General features: G+C 42.8%; 1 protein-coding gene across 6 annotated transcripts in view; it reads left to right on the top strand.

The window, feature by feature from the left end:
- The first annotated feature begins 1221 nt into the window (after positions 1-1221).
- ITSN2 (intersectin 2) overlaps positions 1222-18219 on the top strand; it is an 85110-nt gene continuing 68112 nt past the window's right edge. For 5 of the 6 annotated variants that reach the window (XM_030490308.1, XM_030490306.1, XM_030490307.1 and 2 more), the window contains exons 1-2: positions 1222-1312; positions 14942-15005. In XM_030490308.1, coding sequence (XP_030346168.1) covers positions 15003-15005 — 3 coding nt within the window. In that variant the 5' untranslated portion in view covers positions 1222-1312; positions 14942-15002. Of the gene's footprint in view, positions 1313-1940; positions 2046-14941; positions 15006-18219 lie in introns of those variants that run through there. The other variant, XM_030490305.2, reaches the window with a different exon arrangement.

The following is an 18219-nucleotide window of genomic DNA, read 5'->3' as shown; positions in this document are numbered from 1 at the left end:
ATGACTGATAAGAGGTGTAACAAACTGGGAAGGCTCATTAAGAACCCAGAAGAATGAGTCAGTGGAAAAATCTGCTCTGTATGAAGGTGATATATAATTATGTCCACGGCAAAAACATAGCAGAAAGGTGCCGTGGTCTTCTGTCCATAGCAAGATCCACTTGCTGAAGGACGAAAATGACGTTTAAAAATGATGGCATTTTCCATGCCTTTTCTTTCAATAGGATTCTTTAACTTTTTAAAAGATAAATCCCTGAAACCATACATATTTCAGAATACTGAATAACGCCTGATGTGAGCTGAATTTAGTTCCTGGTGCCAGCCTCCTCCTTCCCAGCATCCCAGCGGGACACACTTCCCACTGGAAGCACCTCCAGGCACTCCCACGGGCACTCTCATGCTGCTCCCGGAGCATACAGTGAGGAAGAACTAGCTGTATCTGGGAGCTCTGCCTGTGCAGGATGATCAAACCAGAGGCTTGTCAGCTTCCACAAGAAACTAACAGTCTCTGAGATTATTTTTGAGTTTATTACCCCTTTTTTTCCTAAACATATAGAGCTGGAAAACTAAAGAAAAAGTAATTCGTGGAGCAGATGGGAAGGCAGAGGTTTGAATCAAGAGGGAGAAAAATTTTAGCAAAGAGGTGGTAAATTTTCTGTCAGTCGAGGTCTTTAAACAGTAGTTTATTACTTTGCAGACATCACCCTGTGGAGCAAACAACACAGATGAATGGATGGGGCTTTCAGCAGCCTGCTCTAGTGGAAGATGCCCCTGCCTGTGGCAGGGGGGTTGGAGCTGGATGATGCTTAAGGTCTCTTCCAACTCAAACCGTTCCGTGATTTTAATGATGGGTGCTGGCAGCACAGCTCGCTGCCTCGAGGGATCCGGCTTCTGCACCGCACAGATCCATCCAGGCAGCGGTGGGGGTCCATGTCTCCCACCTCCAGAACCCAGTAGTCCTACGTGGGCAGCTCGGGTTGCGGGGAGGCAGCACCCGAGGGCAAGGCGACCCTTCCTTTAGTCTCCGGCCTTGCACCCGGGTACCGAGCACCGGGGCTGCCTGCCCCCCTCAGGGCTGCTGTCAAGGCCCCCCCGCGGCACGCCCCCAATCCCGCGCCCTCACCCGCAGCTGCCGGGCGCGGAGCGGGCACCCAGCGGCGCCCTCGCCCCGTGCCCGCCGGCTCCGGCTCCCTCCCCCTCTTCCTTCCCGGGCGGCCCCCGCCTCCGCCGCCATGTTGTGGGGCTGACACCGCCGCCGCCGCGGGAGGCGGAGGAAGCCCGTGCGGAGCGGCCGCTCACGGGCAGCGCAACAGGTACAAGCGGCGGGGCGGCCTGCGGCTCCTCCGCGCCTGGAGGAGCGCGGCCACGACCCGACCCGCGGGGCAGCCTCGTCCCCGGCGGGGCGGCTGCTGTAAGGGAAGGGGATGCGGTGGGGGGACGAGCTCCGGCGGCGCGGTGCGAAGCTGTCAGCCTGGCCGTCCCGCGGGGCCTCGCTGCGGGCCCGGGGCGGCCTCGGCGCTGCCGTGCGGGGAAGCGCCTGCTCCTGCCGCCCTGTGAGCACGGCAGCCGCCCGGGCAGGGGCGGGCATGGGGAGGAAGAGTCGAGGTTTCTACTGCGCCGAGCCGCTCTGTTTGTATTTCCCTCCCTGCTTGAGGGTGGTGGGGGTCTTTGGTTGTTTTGGGTTTGGGTTTCCTTTACCATAGCGTTCGGGTGCGTTCCGCGCTGCCGGAGCGCGGCTGACCGCCCGGCTCCGCGGCTCGGCCGCGGGCGCTGTCAGGGAGCCGGGCCGGGCTCCCCTGCGCTGCCCGCCGCAGTCCCGGCCGCGGGGCAGCCGCTCTAGCGTTCCCACGGGAACGGCCGGTGAGCTCCGCTGCTGCCTGCGGGGCGGGGGGACGCGGCAGCCCGGGCACGCCTGCAGGTACCGGCAGCACCTCCTGCTGCTTGCGCGTCTGCTGCTCGCCCTTGCTTTATGACCGCCCTGCAAGGGGGAGAAACACCGGTGTCGGTGCCCAAACAGCTCAGTGCCCAAGGGAGCGCCCTGGCGAGGTGAGGTGACTCCGATTTGTTCACAGACCCCGGTTTGTGTAATGGTGATTTTGTTTCTTGTAGTTACTGTGAAATCCTAGAGTTTGGAGGAACTGAACTGATTCGTGCACTTAAAGTTTGTAAACTGTTTTGTCTGTAAAGAGACTGGCTTTCCTCGGTCTCGACTTCACACCGCGGCGTGTAGTAATTCAGAAAATAAAATGAGGCCGAGATATGTGATTTGGTTCCCTAAATATTAAGATATTATTTTGAATGCATGAAATGGCTTTCAAAGCAGTTGACACTGACATCTGTGACATTGTAGAACTTGAAAGGAGATTGTGCTTTAGATAGCACCTGTGATCTTTAACATAGGCTTACAGCGGTTCTTCTAAGCATTCAGCCTGGAGAAGAGAATGCTCTAAGGCTGCTTAGAGCAGCTTCCAGTGCCTAAAGGGGCCGAAACAAATCTGGAGAGGGACTTTTTACAAGGGCATGGAGGGATAGAACAAGGGGGAATGGCTTTAAACAGAAAGAGGGGAGGTTTAGATTAGATATGTGGAAGAAATTCTTCCCTGTGAGGGTGGTGAGGCCCTGGCACAGGTTGCTCAGAGAAGCTGTGGCTGCCCCATCCCTGACAGTGTTCAAGGCCACGTTGTATGCGGCTTCGAGCAACCTGCTCTAGTGGAAGGTGTCCCTGCCCATGTCAGGGGCTTGGAACTGGATGAGCTTTAAGGTTCCTTCCAACCCAGACCACTCTGTGATGATTCTGTAATTCTGTGATCAGTTGGAAATTCCCCATCTAAAGCCCTGAAACGAGAAGTTACAAGCTGCTTGCCCTTGCGTTCAGGCTGTCTGTTGTATGCGTCTCTATTCAGGGAACAAGAGGGTTTTTAAGTTGTTTTTGTTCCTGCTTGCCTGTGGTGGCAGCAGCTCCTACGCTTGTATGTACCCAGGAAAACATACAAAGCGTGTGAAACAGTGTGGCCTTGCTTCGCAGAGTGGATAACTCAGTGGTACATAAAATGCAGCTTGCTTTCAAGAAGCTTAAATTGTTCATCTGAAATTTGATTGACATTCAAAGGCTATAGCTGTAACAAACATCTATATCCACTGATGCAACAGTGATGTTTAGAAATAATGAGCGTTAGGAACTAAGTGGATAAATAGCTAGCTGGGCTTCATTCTTCTATTAAACCTTGCTCATTTTTGCTTCCTTGTTTCCACTGTACCTTCCTGTTTGGGTTGTCTGTGTTCTTTTATTCTGCTTAAGCTGGGAGGGGCACTCACACTGCTGTACCTCAGGATATTTAGAGAAACCTTAATTCAGACTCTAGGCTCTGTAGGATGTTAAGAGAATTGCATACATCCCTGAAACATGGATCTAGGCTGCTCCGCGCTCTCTGTTATACAGAAATTTTGGTGAGATTTGCCTTCTAACTGAGATGCCTAAATTAGATCAAGTGAATCTGCTTATCTTTTTAATTACCATCCTGAGGGAATTGCATTTATTTTTTTCTCCTCCATCTGTACAAGATCTAGGGTATGGGATGTGGCTCTGACTGAGTTGTTAGCTGCCACCATAATATAAACAGAGAGTATGTTCCTTTAGCAGTAACAATAGCAAAAATGTCGTACCTATGGCTCATTCATGCTAATCACCATATGAGGTTACCTGCCATAGGTGGTGTTCTGCTGTCAGAGCTTTATAGCTGCTTATTTTTTTCACCATTCATATGGACAGAGTGAGACAGGTCAAGGCAGAAGTGATCTGTGGATGATTTTGAGTTGTGTAGTTGAGAAGGCTTTATTTATTGTGATTCAGGTATGACAGTGATTGGGACCACGCCAGTTCTTACAGTAGTTTTTTTACAAATATTTCTGTTTTAGTCATTAATATTGAAAAGTGAATTAATTTCGTGACATAGCATAGTAGCAGCGATGAAAAATGAAGGTAAGTACGTGATGGGAATTCTTTACTGAGCTGCTCCTCTGGAGCTGGTGGGGAAAATGGGGCAGCATTTGAATAGTGAAAGGTAGTGTACATGCTTCACTTGGGGCAAAAGTTTCATACCCCCTGAAAACAGGTGTCTGTCAGGGAAAGACCTTGTGATTAGTTCCTGAAGAGCAGTGTAGTCCAGATTACTAGTTCCTATTGCAAATAGAGACAGAGGTCTCTGGTCTAAGAGATAATTTGTTAATTAACAGTTTACAAATGAAGTCTCTGCTCTGGTGTCAAAAGATTTAGTTCAATTGGCATGTAAAATTTATGAAAATGGCATTTCATGAGATTTACTTTTAAAGTCCAGATTGTTCTCTTTGCCTTTTTAAAACAGGTTCAAAAGTTCTTTACTTTTTATGTTCATTTCTGGTCTCTTTTCACTTGAAATGAAATCAGATATTTCAGTTTTAAGAATAGCTTTTAAATTGCTTCCATTTGCTTTTAGTTGCTTAAAATGTAGTCATAGAATTATATAGTTTGAAAGGAACTTCTGGAGGTCATCTAATCCAACCCTCACAAAAAGCATGACCAACTTTGATCAGGCTGCTCAGAGCCATGTCTGGTTGTATTTGGACTACCTCCAAGGGTGGACATCCCACAAACTCACTGGGCAGCCCTCTCCACTTTGATATCCACACTTGCTCAGAGTGAATCCCATCCCATTGCCCAGGGAGACCTTAAACTGTACTCGCCGTGATACCAGCCCCTGGGGAACATCATTGGTTCCAACCAGATGGATTTTGCAGTACTGATCACAGCCCTTTGAGTCTAGTGGTCAAGCTAGTTTTCCACCCAGTTTACAGTCAAGCTGTTCAAACTATACTTCAGCAGTTTGGCTCTAAGGATCCTGTGGGAGACCTTGCTGAAAGCCTTCATAAATTCAGAACTCTGCTGCTCTGCCCGCATCACAGAGCCAGTCATCTCAACCTAGAAAGCTGTGAGATGTCAAGTGTGGTTCATCCTGGCTAGATGCATGCTGACAGTTTTCCATCACCTTTTTGTTCTTCAAGCATCTGTTGGTGGCTCCCAGCAGGATTTGGGCATAATTTTTCCAGGGGCTGAAGTCTGATTTAGCAGCGTTGTGTACCATCCCCCTTGCCCTTCCAGAAGATGGGTGGGATGTTTGCATTTTCCAGTCATCAGGATCCTTTACCAGTGACCAAGACCTTCCAAAAATCATAGAGCTTGGTCTTGCAATGACTTCAGCCAGTGTTCCTGGCAACACTGGTACTGTGATTTGTTCCATATATGTATATATATGCCACCGCTATATTTCCTTGTTGTCAAGTTACTCTATTTTTTGACTTTCAAAAGCTGCTTTCAGTTTAGTGTAATGCCGTATCTCTTGGAAGGATCCATCATCTAATATAACTTGCCATGTTTTTAAGTTTTAGGGGGGAAGTTTGATGTAAGCATAGTCCTTTTGTCAAAATTGTGAGAGCAGTAGGCTGTTGGTTCGTGAATTTGTGGTGTTACTTTTAGATCATAGGGCTTGTTTCATAGGGATGAATGATGTGGGAAAGTCACGGACCTTTCCTCACCTTTCCGGTGATGGTGATTATAAAGATAACAAAGATAATGTAGAGCTAATTAGGTAATTCTTTTTTATGACTGGCTGACCTTATTTCAAGCACTATCACTTGTCGGTAAAACACTTCACGCAAAGTGTACTTTCAGGTTCAGAGGTTGATCCTAGGTATGGGGTGAAATAGGGTAGTTACTGTATTCTTTTTAGCTTTAAGAACATTTATCAACCTTGAACTTCACCTTTTAAAACTGCATTTTCCTTGTGTACCCTGGTTGGTGATAGATCATCATCTAGCATAATGGTACTCAATCATACAGCAGTCTTTCTCATTGGTGGGGGCACTAAATTTGTTAGTGTCTTCTCTGTCTGGTTGCCTGTTTTCATGAATCTTGTAGGCAGTTAAGATCTTTGCAGTTTGGTTCATGTTGAATGATGGGATTCTTCAAAGTGTGTATTAATTACTCGTGTCTCATACCCTTAGAAAGCCAAGCTAAGAACTTAAGCATACTGGTTACTTGGTTACTAGCATGTTACTCCTTTCTTTTATTAACTTGTCTATCAGAATATTTTTTTTATTCTCAGATTTATTTAAGGATAAGTCTTTCTCTAGAAAACAAAACAGCAGATTTTATTTCATGAAGAGTCTTTGATTCTTCTTACCTCCACACATTCTTTGTTTTACTGTCCATTCCAAGACTATACAGAGACTGTAGTAACTTGTTTTGCTGGTACTGTCGTGCCATTAGCACCGGATGTTGAAAAGGTAAGGATTAGGTCACATAAAAATCATAATATAAAAGTGGAGCTGATGAAATTTCATTGTTTTTCAAATTCAGAATGTTTTAAGACTTTGTCAGGAAACGCAGCCTGGCCAGGTCAGTGACTTGGTTCCCAGAGTTAAAGTAATGGATTGAACATTAATATACGAATGAGCACAGTGCTGTGTAACTCTTATTTTCGGAACACCACATGAAATTCAGATGATGTGACATGATGACAGTAGCAGCACGGTGCATTAGAATTACCTAATAGAGGCCAACTACCTGAGAACTATTTTTAAACATTTTTGCAGTTACAGATACTTGAAAAAAGCATGGTTGATCCAGATAAGTCACAGCTTCTTTGGAACAGCGATTCTGAGAGCAGCCACTTTGACTTGCGACATTTTGATATGGGCTGTTGTTGCTTCAGCTTCAGAAGTAGCAGATAATGATTCTGAGCTGGCTCTTTCAGTGAAAATTTTCAAGACTGGTGCAAGTGGAGTTTATGAAATTCTGTGGCATCTGTGTTGAGTGATATCTGCAGTTAGTGATTCAACAACATACACATGAAGTAAGAGAAGAACAGGAAATGGGAGTTACTCTTTGTTGCTAAAAATACTATGTTTGGAATGCAAAAAATTACCTATTATGGCTATAGTAATAAATGTATCAAAAATCAGAGCTGCCTTAAATAATACTTTTAGTCTTATCTTTCAAAGGTCAAGAATTTTACTAATTGAAATCTGTAACTCTCTTGCTGTTTCCACTGCACTCCTAGTATAGTCATATTATTATGAGTTTATTAAGGTAGGGCAAGTGTCTTTCTAATGGAAATGTATTTTTGCTCAGAGGGACTTTATATGACATTGAGATGTGTGTCTAACCCAGATGATAATTGATTCCCTAAGTTTGTGAAGTTGTCATGGTCAAAACATTGTTGCTGTGTGCTGTGGAGCTCAGCATTAGAGGTTAAGAGACCAAATTTCAACTGGATGCTTTGAAGGACTGTTCTTGGTAGTATAGCATGGACAGGGCTTGCAGCTGAGAGCAGGGTCAGAAGCAGGTAGGTTTAGCTGGGGTAGGCGGGAAGTGCTGTGGCCACACAGCCGGAGTCCTGGGTGCAGCTCGGGACCAGCGTGCCTCTCGGGGCTCACGTACTGGGCAGGATCTCCCCACATTCTTCTGTCTCACTTGGGGAATGCATTTTTACCCATCCAAAATAATGCTACCTAGCTAATTTTTCATGTTCTGATTGCCATAGGCTGATCTTTGCTTTTTCTCCCATGAGGTTTCCCTGGGTTTTGTTTTATCAAAGATAAACTACATTTCTTTGCTTTAAAGGCCTCTTGTGGCCTGTCTCCTCTCTGCCTGTCAACTTACTCAGTTTTGAGAAGTTAAGCTTGCAGTGGTTTTGTGCACCTTCCCAACTTGAAAGCAGATATCTAAAATGTAAATCCAAGTCTTCGCTGAATGTTCTACCTTCATTAGTTTTATAAATAGCGAAGATTGTTCTCTGCTGAGCATAGAAGACTGCCTGCATCTTCTGTATCTTTTGTTTTATGCTTAGCTATAGCAGTTTGTTTGATGTTCTGTGTGTTTGCACTGTTACCTGTGACTGAAAGCTGAGCAACAAGTTAAATAGAAGCCCTTGTATCCTAAGGAGAAGGTAACATTAAGAATTCTTCAGTTAGGTTTTTTTCCTGTGGGAGAAGGCAGATTTTGCTTGTGCTTCTGATGGAAGGATAGGAGTGAGCTCAAAAACATCCTCTAAGTTGGCAAGATTTCAAATGGATGAGTTCTTAAGTAATATGCTCTGAATGTTTCCAGTCACGGTTGAAGTAAGAAAATAACAAAAAGAAAAGAAACTCATCAAAGATTTATGTTGCCTAAGCTCACATTGACATAAATTAGGAGTCGCAATGTGGAAGCGGAAAGCTGCAGGTTTCAAGGTGTGTGGACCTCACTGAACAGCATCTTAGGGCTTTTGTACAATGCTTGCAAATAATTAGATGTGAGGACTGATGTGTCTCAAAACAGAATGTAGAAAGAACGGCACATGAAGTGGGGACTCATGTAAATTAGAAAGTAGGAAGCAAAAAAGACAAGAGTGTATTTTAAGTTACCACCCGTTCAGGAGCGAGTGTATCACTCAGCTCTCTGGAGGGGTTGTGATATGCAGCCTGGAGTTCCTTTGCTGAGATAGAAGCTCGGAACCTTTTAAAATATATCTTATAAATAATCTACCCTCTGCTTTTTCTTTTTCTTTATTGTTTTGGTTTTTTTTAGTTACTATTTTTTCTTTTCCTTTCGAAGCAAAGCAAGCAGAGGTGGTGACGTCTCTCTCTGTCTGGGATCAGGTTAGTGAACGTATGCTTCCGGGGAGTGACAGAGCTGGGTTCAATTCCCATCTTTTCCTGGGGAAGTTAATGTACATGTCTCCTGGAAGAAGGGCCAGGGATCTAAACAGTGAGCTTCCTGAAGTGGGGTTCTCATTCCCTCCATCAGAATTTCTTCTTTGCAAAGAAGAATTAAAGCTGGAGGGGCATGGACAGAGAAGGACCTGTGGCCCTTTGGCTTAATGGTAGATAATTTCATGTAGGAAGTTGAAGTCCTGAGTTGATGTTACTATTCCAGACACTGGGCATGGGTTTCCTGGAACGACGGTGTAATAAAATGTGGGAAAGCCTTCTCCTGGGAGGAAGGAAAGATCAGTTTCAAGTCTCCAGAGACAGAGGAGAGAGTTGAACTGGGTCATGATATTTTGAATGGGTGCTTTCACAGCTGAGCAGCTGTGTAAGAAACAGAGTAAACCCATCAATACTGACCACACAATTATGTTTTTTAAACAGAAACAGAGATTCTTGTATTTCGCATGGCATCCATTTTGCATGGTCGCTATATTCAGAAAGCCTGCTAGTTGGGTAAGGTTGGCAGAAGGATATTTGTCAGAAAGAAACATTTTTTGGTGTTCTGTTTTTATCACTGTTTGGAAGCAAATTGCTCTGTAACAGTGAGCAAGGAAGGGACTTCGTACCATAGGGTTAGGCAGTAAATATTTAACGCCTTTTTTTTTTTTTTTTTTAAATTAGTTTGCTTTTGGTTTTTGGTTTTGTTTGGTTTAGGGGTTTTTTTTCCCTTAAACTGTGAAAATGAGGCATGCAGTGCTCTTACCCATAGAAACAGAGGGGAGCAGGAAGAGCTAGCGATGTGCTAGCTGCCTGGGATTGACTTCTGCATTTTGTTACTGATGTCATTCATTTGCTATGAGTGGGTGGACTTTGTGAGGCTGGCCACAGTACATTGTGAAAAGGCCATGTCACCGAGTGTAACTCCACTGCATAAAGGAGATAAATTCTTGGCCTGCCAAAATGTGTGGTGGGTTTCTTTTATATTTTTCATCAGTAAACTTTTCTATTGGTATGTCTTAAACAAACAGAAATCCTGGGCTGCGCTGGTTTGTAATCCCTTTCTAATGCTTATTATTCTCTGATTTTTCAAGAAGATAGTCCAAAAAAAGCACAGAGCAACTACATAGGCTATTACACTGTCACTGTTTGCTTTGCAGACACTAAAGTAGTCTTCTGTTGTCCACATCTACAGGTGTTGCAAAGAGTAAATTGGTCAACTAGTACTGCAGTCTCTGTCCTTGCTAACTGGTTCTTACAGCAAAAATCCACAATGTATCTTCTTTCTGTCCCTTGGAAAAACAGAAGAGTAGCAGTGTGTCCACGCATGCTGCTTCTACGGTATTTGCTTTCTTCCAGTTAAAACTGGTGGGACAGAGCCTGATGCACCAGACCTTCATTCCTGCTAAAACTATGTGGCTGTGGTTTTTCTGAGAAATATTTTGGAAAAAAAATTGATTCAAGTATAAATATTAACAAAGATTGTGGTAAGGCTGTTGTTCATAAAATGGCAATATGCCTATGATGGAAAAGAAGCTTTTTCTTTTCCCTTTCCTGCAGTCATCCCACCTCTGATGTTTTCTAATGCTTCCAGCATGGTCGTAAGGTCCCCCCCTGCTTCTTGCCGTCTCCTCATTTCTTTTCTCAACTTCTACCAACTATAATGAACACAGAGAGGGAACAGAAGTTGCAGTTTGGCAGGTCAGTTTGTGAAAACAACCAGTGCTTTAAACGTTGGGACTAGTCATATGGTTTGTTTACAAGAACTTGGTGTTCTGCTATTTAAATGTAACATCCAAGTTTTCCTGTTTTCACCCTAAATGGCAGCAGGGCTTAATGTCATCTGCAGTGTTCACAGGGATGTTTGATCCTGGTTTATTACAACGTGGATTTTGTGCTGCGGCAGCCACAGTTTCTTATGACTGATAATTGAGCTCACCAAGCACCTCTCCTAGAACTTTTTTCAGAAACAAACAATTTTCTGTGAGGTATTCTGGTTATGATGGCCATTTTTTCATCTGTATCAGCTGTTTGGGATACTGGTTATAGTCTCTTCCTGGGGTTTTTTTTATTCTTCCATAAGTGTTTTTATATGGCATTGGGTTCCTCTCTAGTACTGTATCATAAGGTTCCTTGGAAATTTCCGACTTCCACCTCGATTAATGATTAGAAGTTATCAGAGTCATTAAAAAAAGTAAGTTTGGCCTGAAGCAGGAATACTTTGGTGAGATTCCCCTTGGTAAATAAATGGTGCACTCTGATGTCCGAAAGGTGCAAGGTGTTTTTACAGATGGCAACTAGAACAACTTTATTTGGAGTTTATGGAAATATGCTGCTTTCAACTTCGATACATACATAATATCCAAGCTTCTGGGGCACCCTGTGGAAACGTAGAAGACAACACTTGCTGAGGGCAAGCGCCATGCTTTGAGAAGGGCTGTTTCCACAGACCTTTGAAAAATGTGTGTTGACATTGAGTTTATTGGGCTGTTTCCTCCCTCCCTAAAAAACTGAATGAGGGGAAATTACGTTGCAGTGATACTTTTATTTTTCCTTTTTCTTTTTTTACCTCTTGGCACAACATCGGAATCTGTCACAAGAGATGCATTGTGTGCTTGATGTAACCCTGGTGCCCAGGTGAAATGGATCTGTGCAAAGAGTAGGATGGGGTCTCAGTGCTGGTTCAGTTAAAATCCTGTAAAAATCCTGTTTATGATTCCTCGTTGCTTCTGTAGGGTTGTAGTTTTCATCATTATTTGTGAGGGTTAGTATATGAGTTTTTTGGTGCCCTTCAGGTCTGGTATTTTAAAATATGACAAGATCTGCACATAGACATAGTAGTGAGATGACAGAGCTAAATCATGATTCAATCGCATCACATTGGTGTAGTGTAGTCTGTTGGGTAACTCCCTCTTGATTTTGGACTTAAGTTTGGTGCATCTACATGGCAGTGTATGATGCTGACTTACCAAGCTACGTCAGCCCAGGCTTGGAAAACTTGGGAAATTTTCAGCTATGCTGAAAAACCTCTGCCAGTAATTTGGGCCGGTCTTTATTTTTGAGAGTGCTGCACTGGAACAGAGTATCAAACAGTGTGGTGTTAGGAACATCTAATCTTGGACTCCCTTTTGAGAGGACAGCTGGTGGTATGGATGGTAACTTGGATGTGCTGTATTTGGTGTCTGACTACAGTTTCTACTTCTGCTTGATATGTGCTACGAAACTGCTGTTCTCACAGAATCACAGCATGGTTTGGGTTGGAATGGACCTTTAAAGCTCATCCAATTCCAACCCCCCTGCCATGGGCAGGGACACCTTCCACTAGACCAGATTGCTCCAAGCCCTGTCCAGTCTGGCCTTGAACACTGCCAGGGATGGGGCAGCCACAGCTTCTCTGGGCACCCTGTGCCAGCGCCTCACCACCCTCACATGGAAGAACTTGTTTCTGATAGCTCATCTAAATCTCCCCTCTTTCAGTTTAAAGCCATTCCCCCTTGTCCTGTTCCTCCATGCCCTTGTAAAAAGTCCCTTCCCAGATTTCTTGTCAGCCCCTTTAGTCACTGGAAGCTGCTCTAAGGTCTCCCTGGAGCCTTCTCTTCTCCAGACTGAACAAGCCCAGCTCTCTCAGCCTGTCTCCATAGCAGAGGTGCTCCAGCCCTCTGAGCATCTTTGTGGCCTCCTCTGGCCTTGCTCCAACAGCTCCACATCCTTCTTATGTTGAGGCCCCGAGAGCTGGATGCAGTACTGTGGAGGGGGTCTCACCGGAGCAAATCAGAGGGGCAGAGTCACTTCCCTTGACCTGCTAGCCGTGCTTCTTTGGATGCAGCCCAGGGTAGAGATTGTTTGTCTCAGAGATTAGTGAAAGATAGATGCCTGTATACATAGGTAGCTGTTGGTAACAGTGGAAGTGGTTATGGCCTCAAGCCATAAAGTGTTTGGACAATGCTCTTAGATACATGCTTTTAACCTTTAGGTTGTCCTGTGTGGAACCTGTGGACCTCTGATTCTTGTGTGTCCCTTCCAACTTGGGCTATTCTATGGTTCTGTGATTCTATTATAATTACTCATTTAAAAAAAATTAAATCTGAAAATAGAAAATAAAATACGTTAGACAAAAGAGCAAATGTGTAGTCTTTATCCAGTAAGACTGTAAGTTCGGAAGAAGTTGCATGCGAGTGGATATCTCTGTCAAAGCAGAGCTCTATTGAGCTTTCCTCTGTTGATTCTTGGGATATTCTTCAGCATCCTGCTTCTGTGTCATGGTTTCAGGCTCTCCCTCCTTGACAGAACAGCTTTTACAGAGAAACATGCTGTAGAAATGTTTAACAACATTGGAAGCGTTTTTCAGGAAGCCTATATATAGATTTCAGATGTCTCTTAGTAGGTTGCTGGTAAGGCCTAGGAAGGAATGCTGGAAGCAAACTAAAAATACTCCCATTTCTTTTAGAATTCATGTCCTGGAATAGATCCATGCTTCCTTTTTTTTCATCTTTCTGCGGCTGATACCTGATGTCACCCTGAGAGATCGTTTGGACTTGCTCATTCCATTTACAATTTTATTTTTTAACATATATGTATGTATGTGTGTGAATACACAAATGTATGTGTGTGTAAGGTATATAAAAGTCAGGAATGTCAAGTGTCTTAATGACACTGCTCTGTAATGTGTCAGATTTACAAAAAAGTAAATCAAAACTAAATTGTTTATTCCTCACTGGACAGTTACATAAAAAACACAAAGCAAGGTAACCTCAGGTAAAATACTGTTCATTCATTCGGGGGGGACCTGGTGCATGTGTGGTTATGAGGTTTACAAATAACCCAGGGAGAATGAATGATTTGTGACCTATTACAATAGCAGATTTAAATATTATTTATAGGATATATTGATAATAGTACAAATAATATAAAAAAATAAAAATACCATAATAATGATGATGATAATGATAAAGAGGGAGTTGTTAACAACTGATCCCAGGCATTTTATTTTTATTGCAGAAATGTGCAATAGACAGAAAAAATGCTCTCCTGTCCACACATGAAACCAAAGTGCTTTCCAGCTGCTTGGTTTTTATGATGAGATGTGCAGGAGTTTCCTTGCAGGGAGTGAGAGTTGGGGGTGTGTGTGTGTGATATTTCTGTACTTAATATTAAATATGTGGTTGTATTGAGAGGTGAAGGGGTTTTTTTTGGGGGGGAGAAGGTTTGGTATCTGAAGAGGGAGTGATGGAAGGATCCGAGATGTGATTTTTATTTATTTTTAATTAAAATTTAATTTTTGTATCTTCATGCTGAACAGTAGTTTCTCCATGTAGAGCACAGGATAATGATGTATAAATTTCAGTATTTAACAAAATTATCTCATCCAAAGAAAAAGCTCACTGCGTTGTCTTGATTCGGTTTGTAAAGAGGTGCTTATGCTTACCTCTCAGATAAGTATTAGTGAGTATTTTGCTATTCTGTAGGATTAAAAGTATTACTACAGGTACTCTTGAAAGGATGCATACTAGAAAAATGCATACTAGTACTCTGATATTTATTATGAAAGTAGATTATATTGAGACCCCTTTAAATGCTGCTTTTGAGTCTTTATGCAATACCTCAAGAGAGGGAATAACTTCACTGGGCTGGTTATAGAAAACTGGCTGACTACAGATTTTTATTAGGTCAAGTAATTTTCCTTTGGAATACATCTTGTAAGAGTGTTTTCTTTGTAAATAGTGCATGGAGTAGCGGAATGGATGAATTTGAATAATAATTGTTCTTCCATTCTTCTCAGCAGAAGTATTCTGTTATGGAGCTGTGCATTAAACTTTTCTTATGATATGCATAAATATTTACCAGGGAGAGCTCATACCAGGGTCTGCTAGGACCCTGAGTCAGTCCTCCTGCCAGGAGAGGGCTGTTCTCCACGCCATATGTTCTGACATGTTGTCAACTGTTTGTGTACATTACGCAGCAGTTGCTAAACAGTTGGTACTGTTTTCCTTTAAGAATGTGCCACTAGCTTCAGGACTGCACTGCATACCCTATAAAAAAATAATTCCTCCACCTCCTCCCAAATGTAAATTCAGCTTGTTCAGCAGCAGCCTCAAGCCCGGCATTGTTCACTATCGGAAGTGTGAGCTAAAGGGGACAGACATTCCCCCTGCTCAGCGGGAGCGCGGGGCTACGTTTTGCCCTTGTTGCATTATTAATGGCACAATGTTTTTATGTTGCAGATGGCTAAGAGCTAGCAAGGCATATTCAAGACCATGATGGCTCAGTTTCCCACAGCTATGAATGGTGAGTAGCTGGGGTGGGTTTGTTCAGTTGGGGTGGGAGCATTTGGGTTTGGGTTTTTATTTGTAAATGCTGATTTTAGTACCTGCAGCAGCATTATGGTCAATTTGCAGCAGATTGCTTCCTGTAGCCGAACTTGTTCTGTAATACTGGTAGAAATTCAGTAGAAGCATTACTGCAGTCTTATTTGGAGTACAGATATGCTTGGAGCATCTAGTAATCTTGCAACATTAAAGGGTTGAGGAATGTGTGACTTGTGGTGCGAATACTGTCTGACTGCAAGTGGGGAATATGCTAAGTAATAGTTGATTAAACTTGCATACCTTTCCTTTTACGTAATTCAGCACAAAATGTTTTTCATTATAATATATTATGCTACTTATTTTAAACCAAAATATTTTAATTTCTTGCTACATCGACAAAAATAATCGGTCTTCGTCAAAATAAAAAAAAAGTTAATTTTCCTCTTGATTCTGTGCCCCATCTACTGTAGAAACTTTTGGATATGTTTCTTGGTGATTTCCTTTCAAAGACGTATGAGAGTGGAAACCTTAAAATTACCCGTGCATGTATGTATGTATGTGTTTGAGCTCTTTATTTCTAGAGCAGGCTTATTTGTGAAAACACAGTCTGCAAATACATGCTGAGAAATTGGATGTTTACATGTTGTTGTTTACAGAACTGGCCAAACCAAAAAGACTTCAGATATTCCAGGTAGGGAATATTTCTCCTGATAAAAATAGGGAAATAGATATAAGAAAACGTATTTCTTACCTGATTTATCTGTGAACATTACTGCAGGAGGTCTTTATTTAACTAATTTAGAAAATTGTCACTGCTGTTACAGTTGGGTGAGTAAGGGGACGTGGTTGTTTTTTGCAGAACAACAATGTTCAGATTTTAGATTCAACCTGGTTTAGACTTTCACATGTGCGTAAAACATTTTGTGAAAAAATGATCGGTGTGATCAACACCTTGGTTTTAACACAGTCAGCTGCAGCTTGTTCCAGACTTTGTTTCACAGACTGAACAATAAGAGAGAAGTAAAAGGAATCAATATATTGTATGTAATAGGGAAAAACCTAAATACCAGGGGGCTTTTTTTCCCACTTTTTTGGACATAATGAAAAAGCATTTTTTTAATTGCCACATGCTCTTTGCTCCTCAGTTTAAAACAAACAGACGGAAGCTCTCTTCAGGGAGGATACAGGTTAATGTTGTTGGCTGTCTCCATGGTCGATTTGTGCATAAACTATTTGGGGTTGTCTTGGTTTGGCTTTTTACTCCGTGGTTCTGTTGGAGGACTGCAAGTGTATCGGCACTGAGCACATACATAACTTGATCTCAGAAGTCTTAGTTTGGGAGCGTGATCCTTTCCTTGATTTGAAATCCCTTGGGAGTACTGTCTGCTGCTCCCAGAAGGAATGGTGCCACAAGATGCAGCCTTTCCCCTCACAGAATTTTGCTGTGTTGAAAAACATAGTAGGAGAATGCAAGTGAGAAAGATGCCACGGAGTAGTTTAAAGTATTGCTCCTCACAGAATATTTGAATGACTGAGGGTAGCTTTGCAGTCATATTTCTTATCAGAATTTATTTTAAACAAGTCAGGTGGGAAAAAAGAATAGTTTTAATGTGATTTCTGAATAAGTTCTGAATAGCCTTTGCTGTTGAAATTGTGCTTCTCTAATGTATGTTCCTCTTCCCTGCTGCTTACTGCCACTGTTGCTTGTATTCAAAGTAGTTCACCTACATTTACCACTCATTGCTCAGTGGAAACCTCTAATTATGTTGTTAGCCCTTGGTAGTGACTTCAAGCACGAGATGAAGAATGAGGTTATGCGTGAGGCAACTAAACCATTAGGCATTGCCGCAGCCTGAGAGCACTGGCTGCCTGCCACACCTTTGTATTAGATGAGCATTGACCCTTTCCTTTTGTATCCTACTAGGGGGAACTGGTGGTTTTCCTCTGGGGGGAAAAAAACTCTTACCAAGATACATTATACTTAGCTTTTTGTTCATTATTAGTGTGAGGCATGAAGTAGTTTCTGTTTCAGGACTACTTTTGTCATTCAGTGTTACAGAAAAGTGAGGAGATAGCATGGAGTAGATGTGTGTGCAAGTGTGTGATTATATGGCACAGGGTGACAGTGAGTTCAAATGACAAACCATGATACTCATATAGTCTCAAACACACACAAGTAGACAACGCTACTTGCTACAACGCTTTATTTACTAACCTAAGCAGAGAAAGGGAAGTCCCTGCAGGACCTCAAGAAGGAAGTGTGACTGAGTTGTGTGCTTGAGTTCTAGTTGGGAGACTCCGAGGGCACCTTGAGCTCAGAATATACCTCCACCAGAGCAGGCTTCCAAGACTGTACAGCCTCAGCATGTGGCTGATGGCCAAACTGTGTGTTATACTGAGAACTGGCATAGTCTTTTTTACTTGTGTGGCTGCATGTAAACTTCAGCTTTTTGAGGCGTTGTGTGCTCGAGGGGCACGTGCTCTTGCTAGACTCCTTATCTTTCTTCTCTAAAGTCATGAAAGGATGCAGTGAACAGAAAGGCAGTCCCTTTGACTCTCCATTTCTGTCCAACATGACCTTCATGGATGCCTCACTAACAGGCTGGAAATTCAAAGAGAAAAGTAGGACTTAAAGAGTGCACATTATTTTTTCTGCAACTCAGGGCAGACCTGCCAGTTTTTACAAATTTATCTCCTGTGCAAAATATAAAGGTTGTGATGACATTTTTATGAATAGGTGAGGCTGAGTAACATGTTTCTTCTTATGTAGAGAGGCTGCCAAATACAAACCCTACACACAGCACCAGATAGATAACAGACATTTAGCTCTGTGGAGTCCAGTTCTATCAAAGAGCGGCTCCAGGCATATCCATCTCTCCAGGCCATAAACAAGATCAAGGATTCCCTACTGAGGATTTAGTTTTATCCTGTAACCATCTGAATATTGATCATTATCTGAAAATGATAAAACAAACATTGTTTCTGGTAGTTTATGTTCATTATATACAGTTCTCCATCTGGACAAAACTTTCTTAGGAACTCATACCCAGTCTTGCAAAAGCTTTTGGAAATGGTGTTAAGTTACACTAAATAACAAATACCTTCAACAATTGTATTTCTAAAGAAGGAGTTAATATACTAACCACAAACAGCAGTGAAAAGGATAAAGGCTGTAACAGACTAAAATGGACTCC

Source organism: Strigops habroptila, chromosome 6 (assembly GCF_004027225.2).
Source record: "Strigops habroptila isolate Jane chromosome 6, bStrHab1.2.pri, whole genome shotgun sequence".
NCBI classification, from domain to species: Eukaryota; Metazoa; Chordata; class Aves; order Psittaciformes; family Psittacidae; genus Strigops; species Strigops habroptila.
This window is presented reverse-complemented; position numbering and strand designations above follow the sequence as displayed.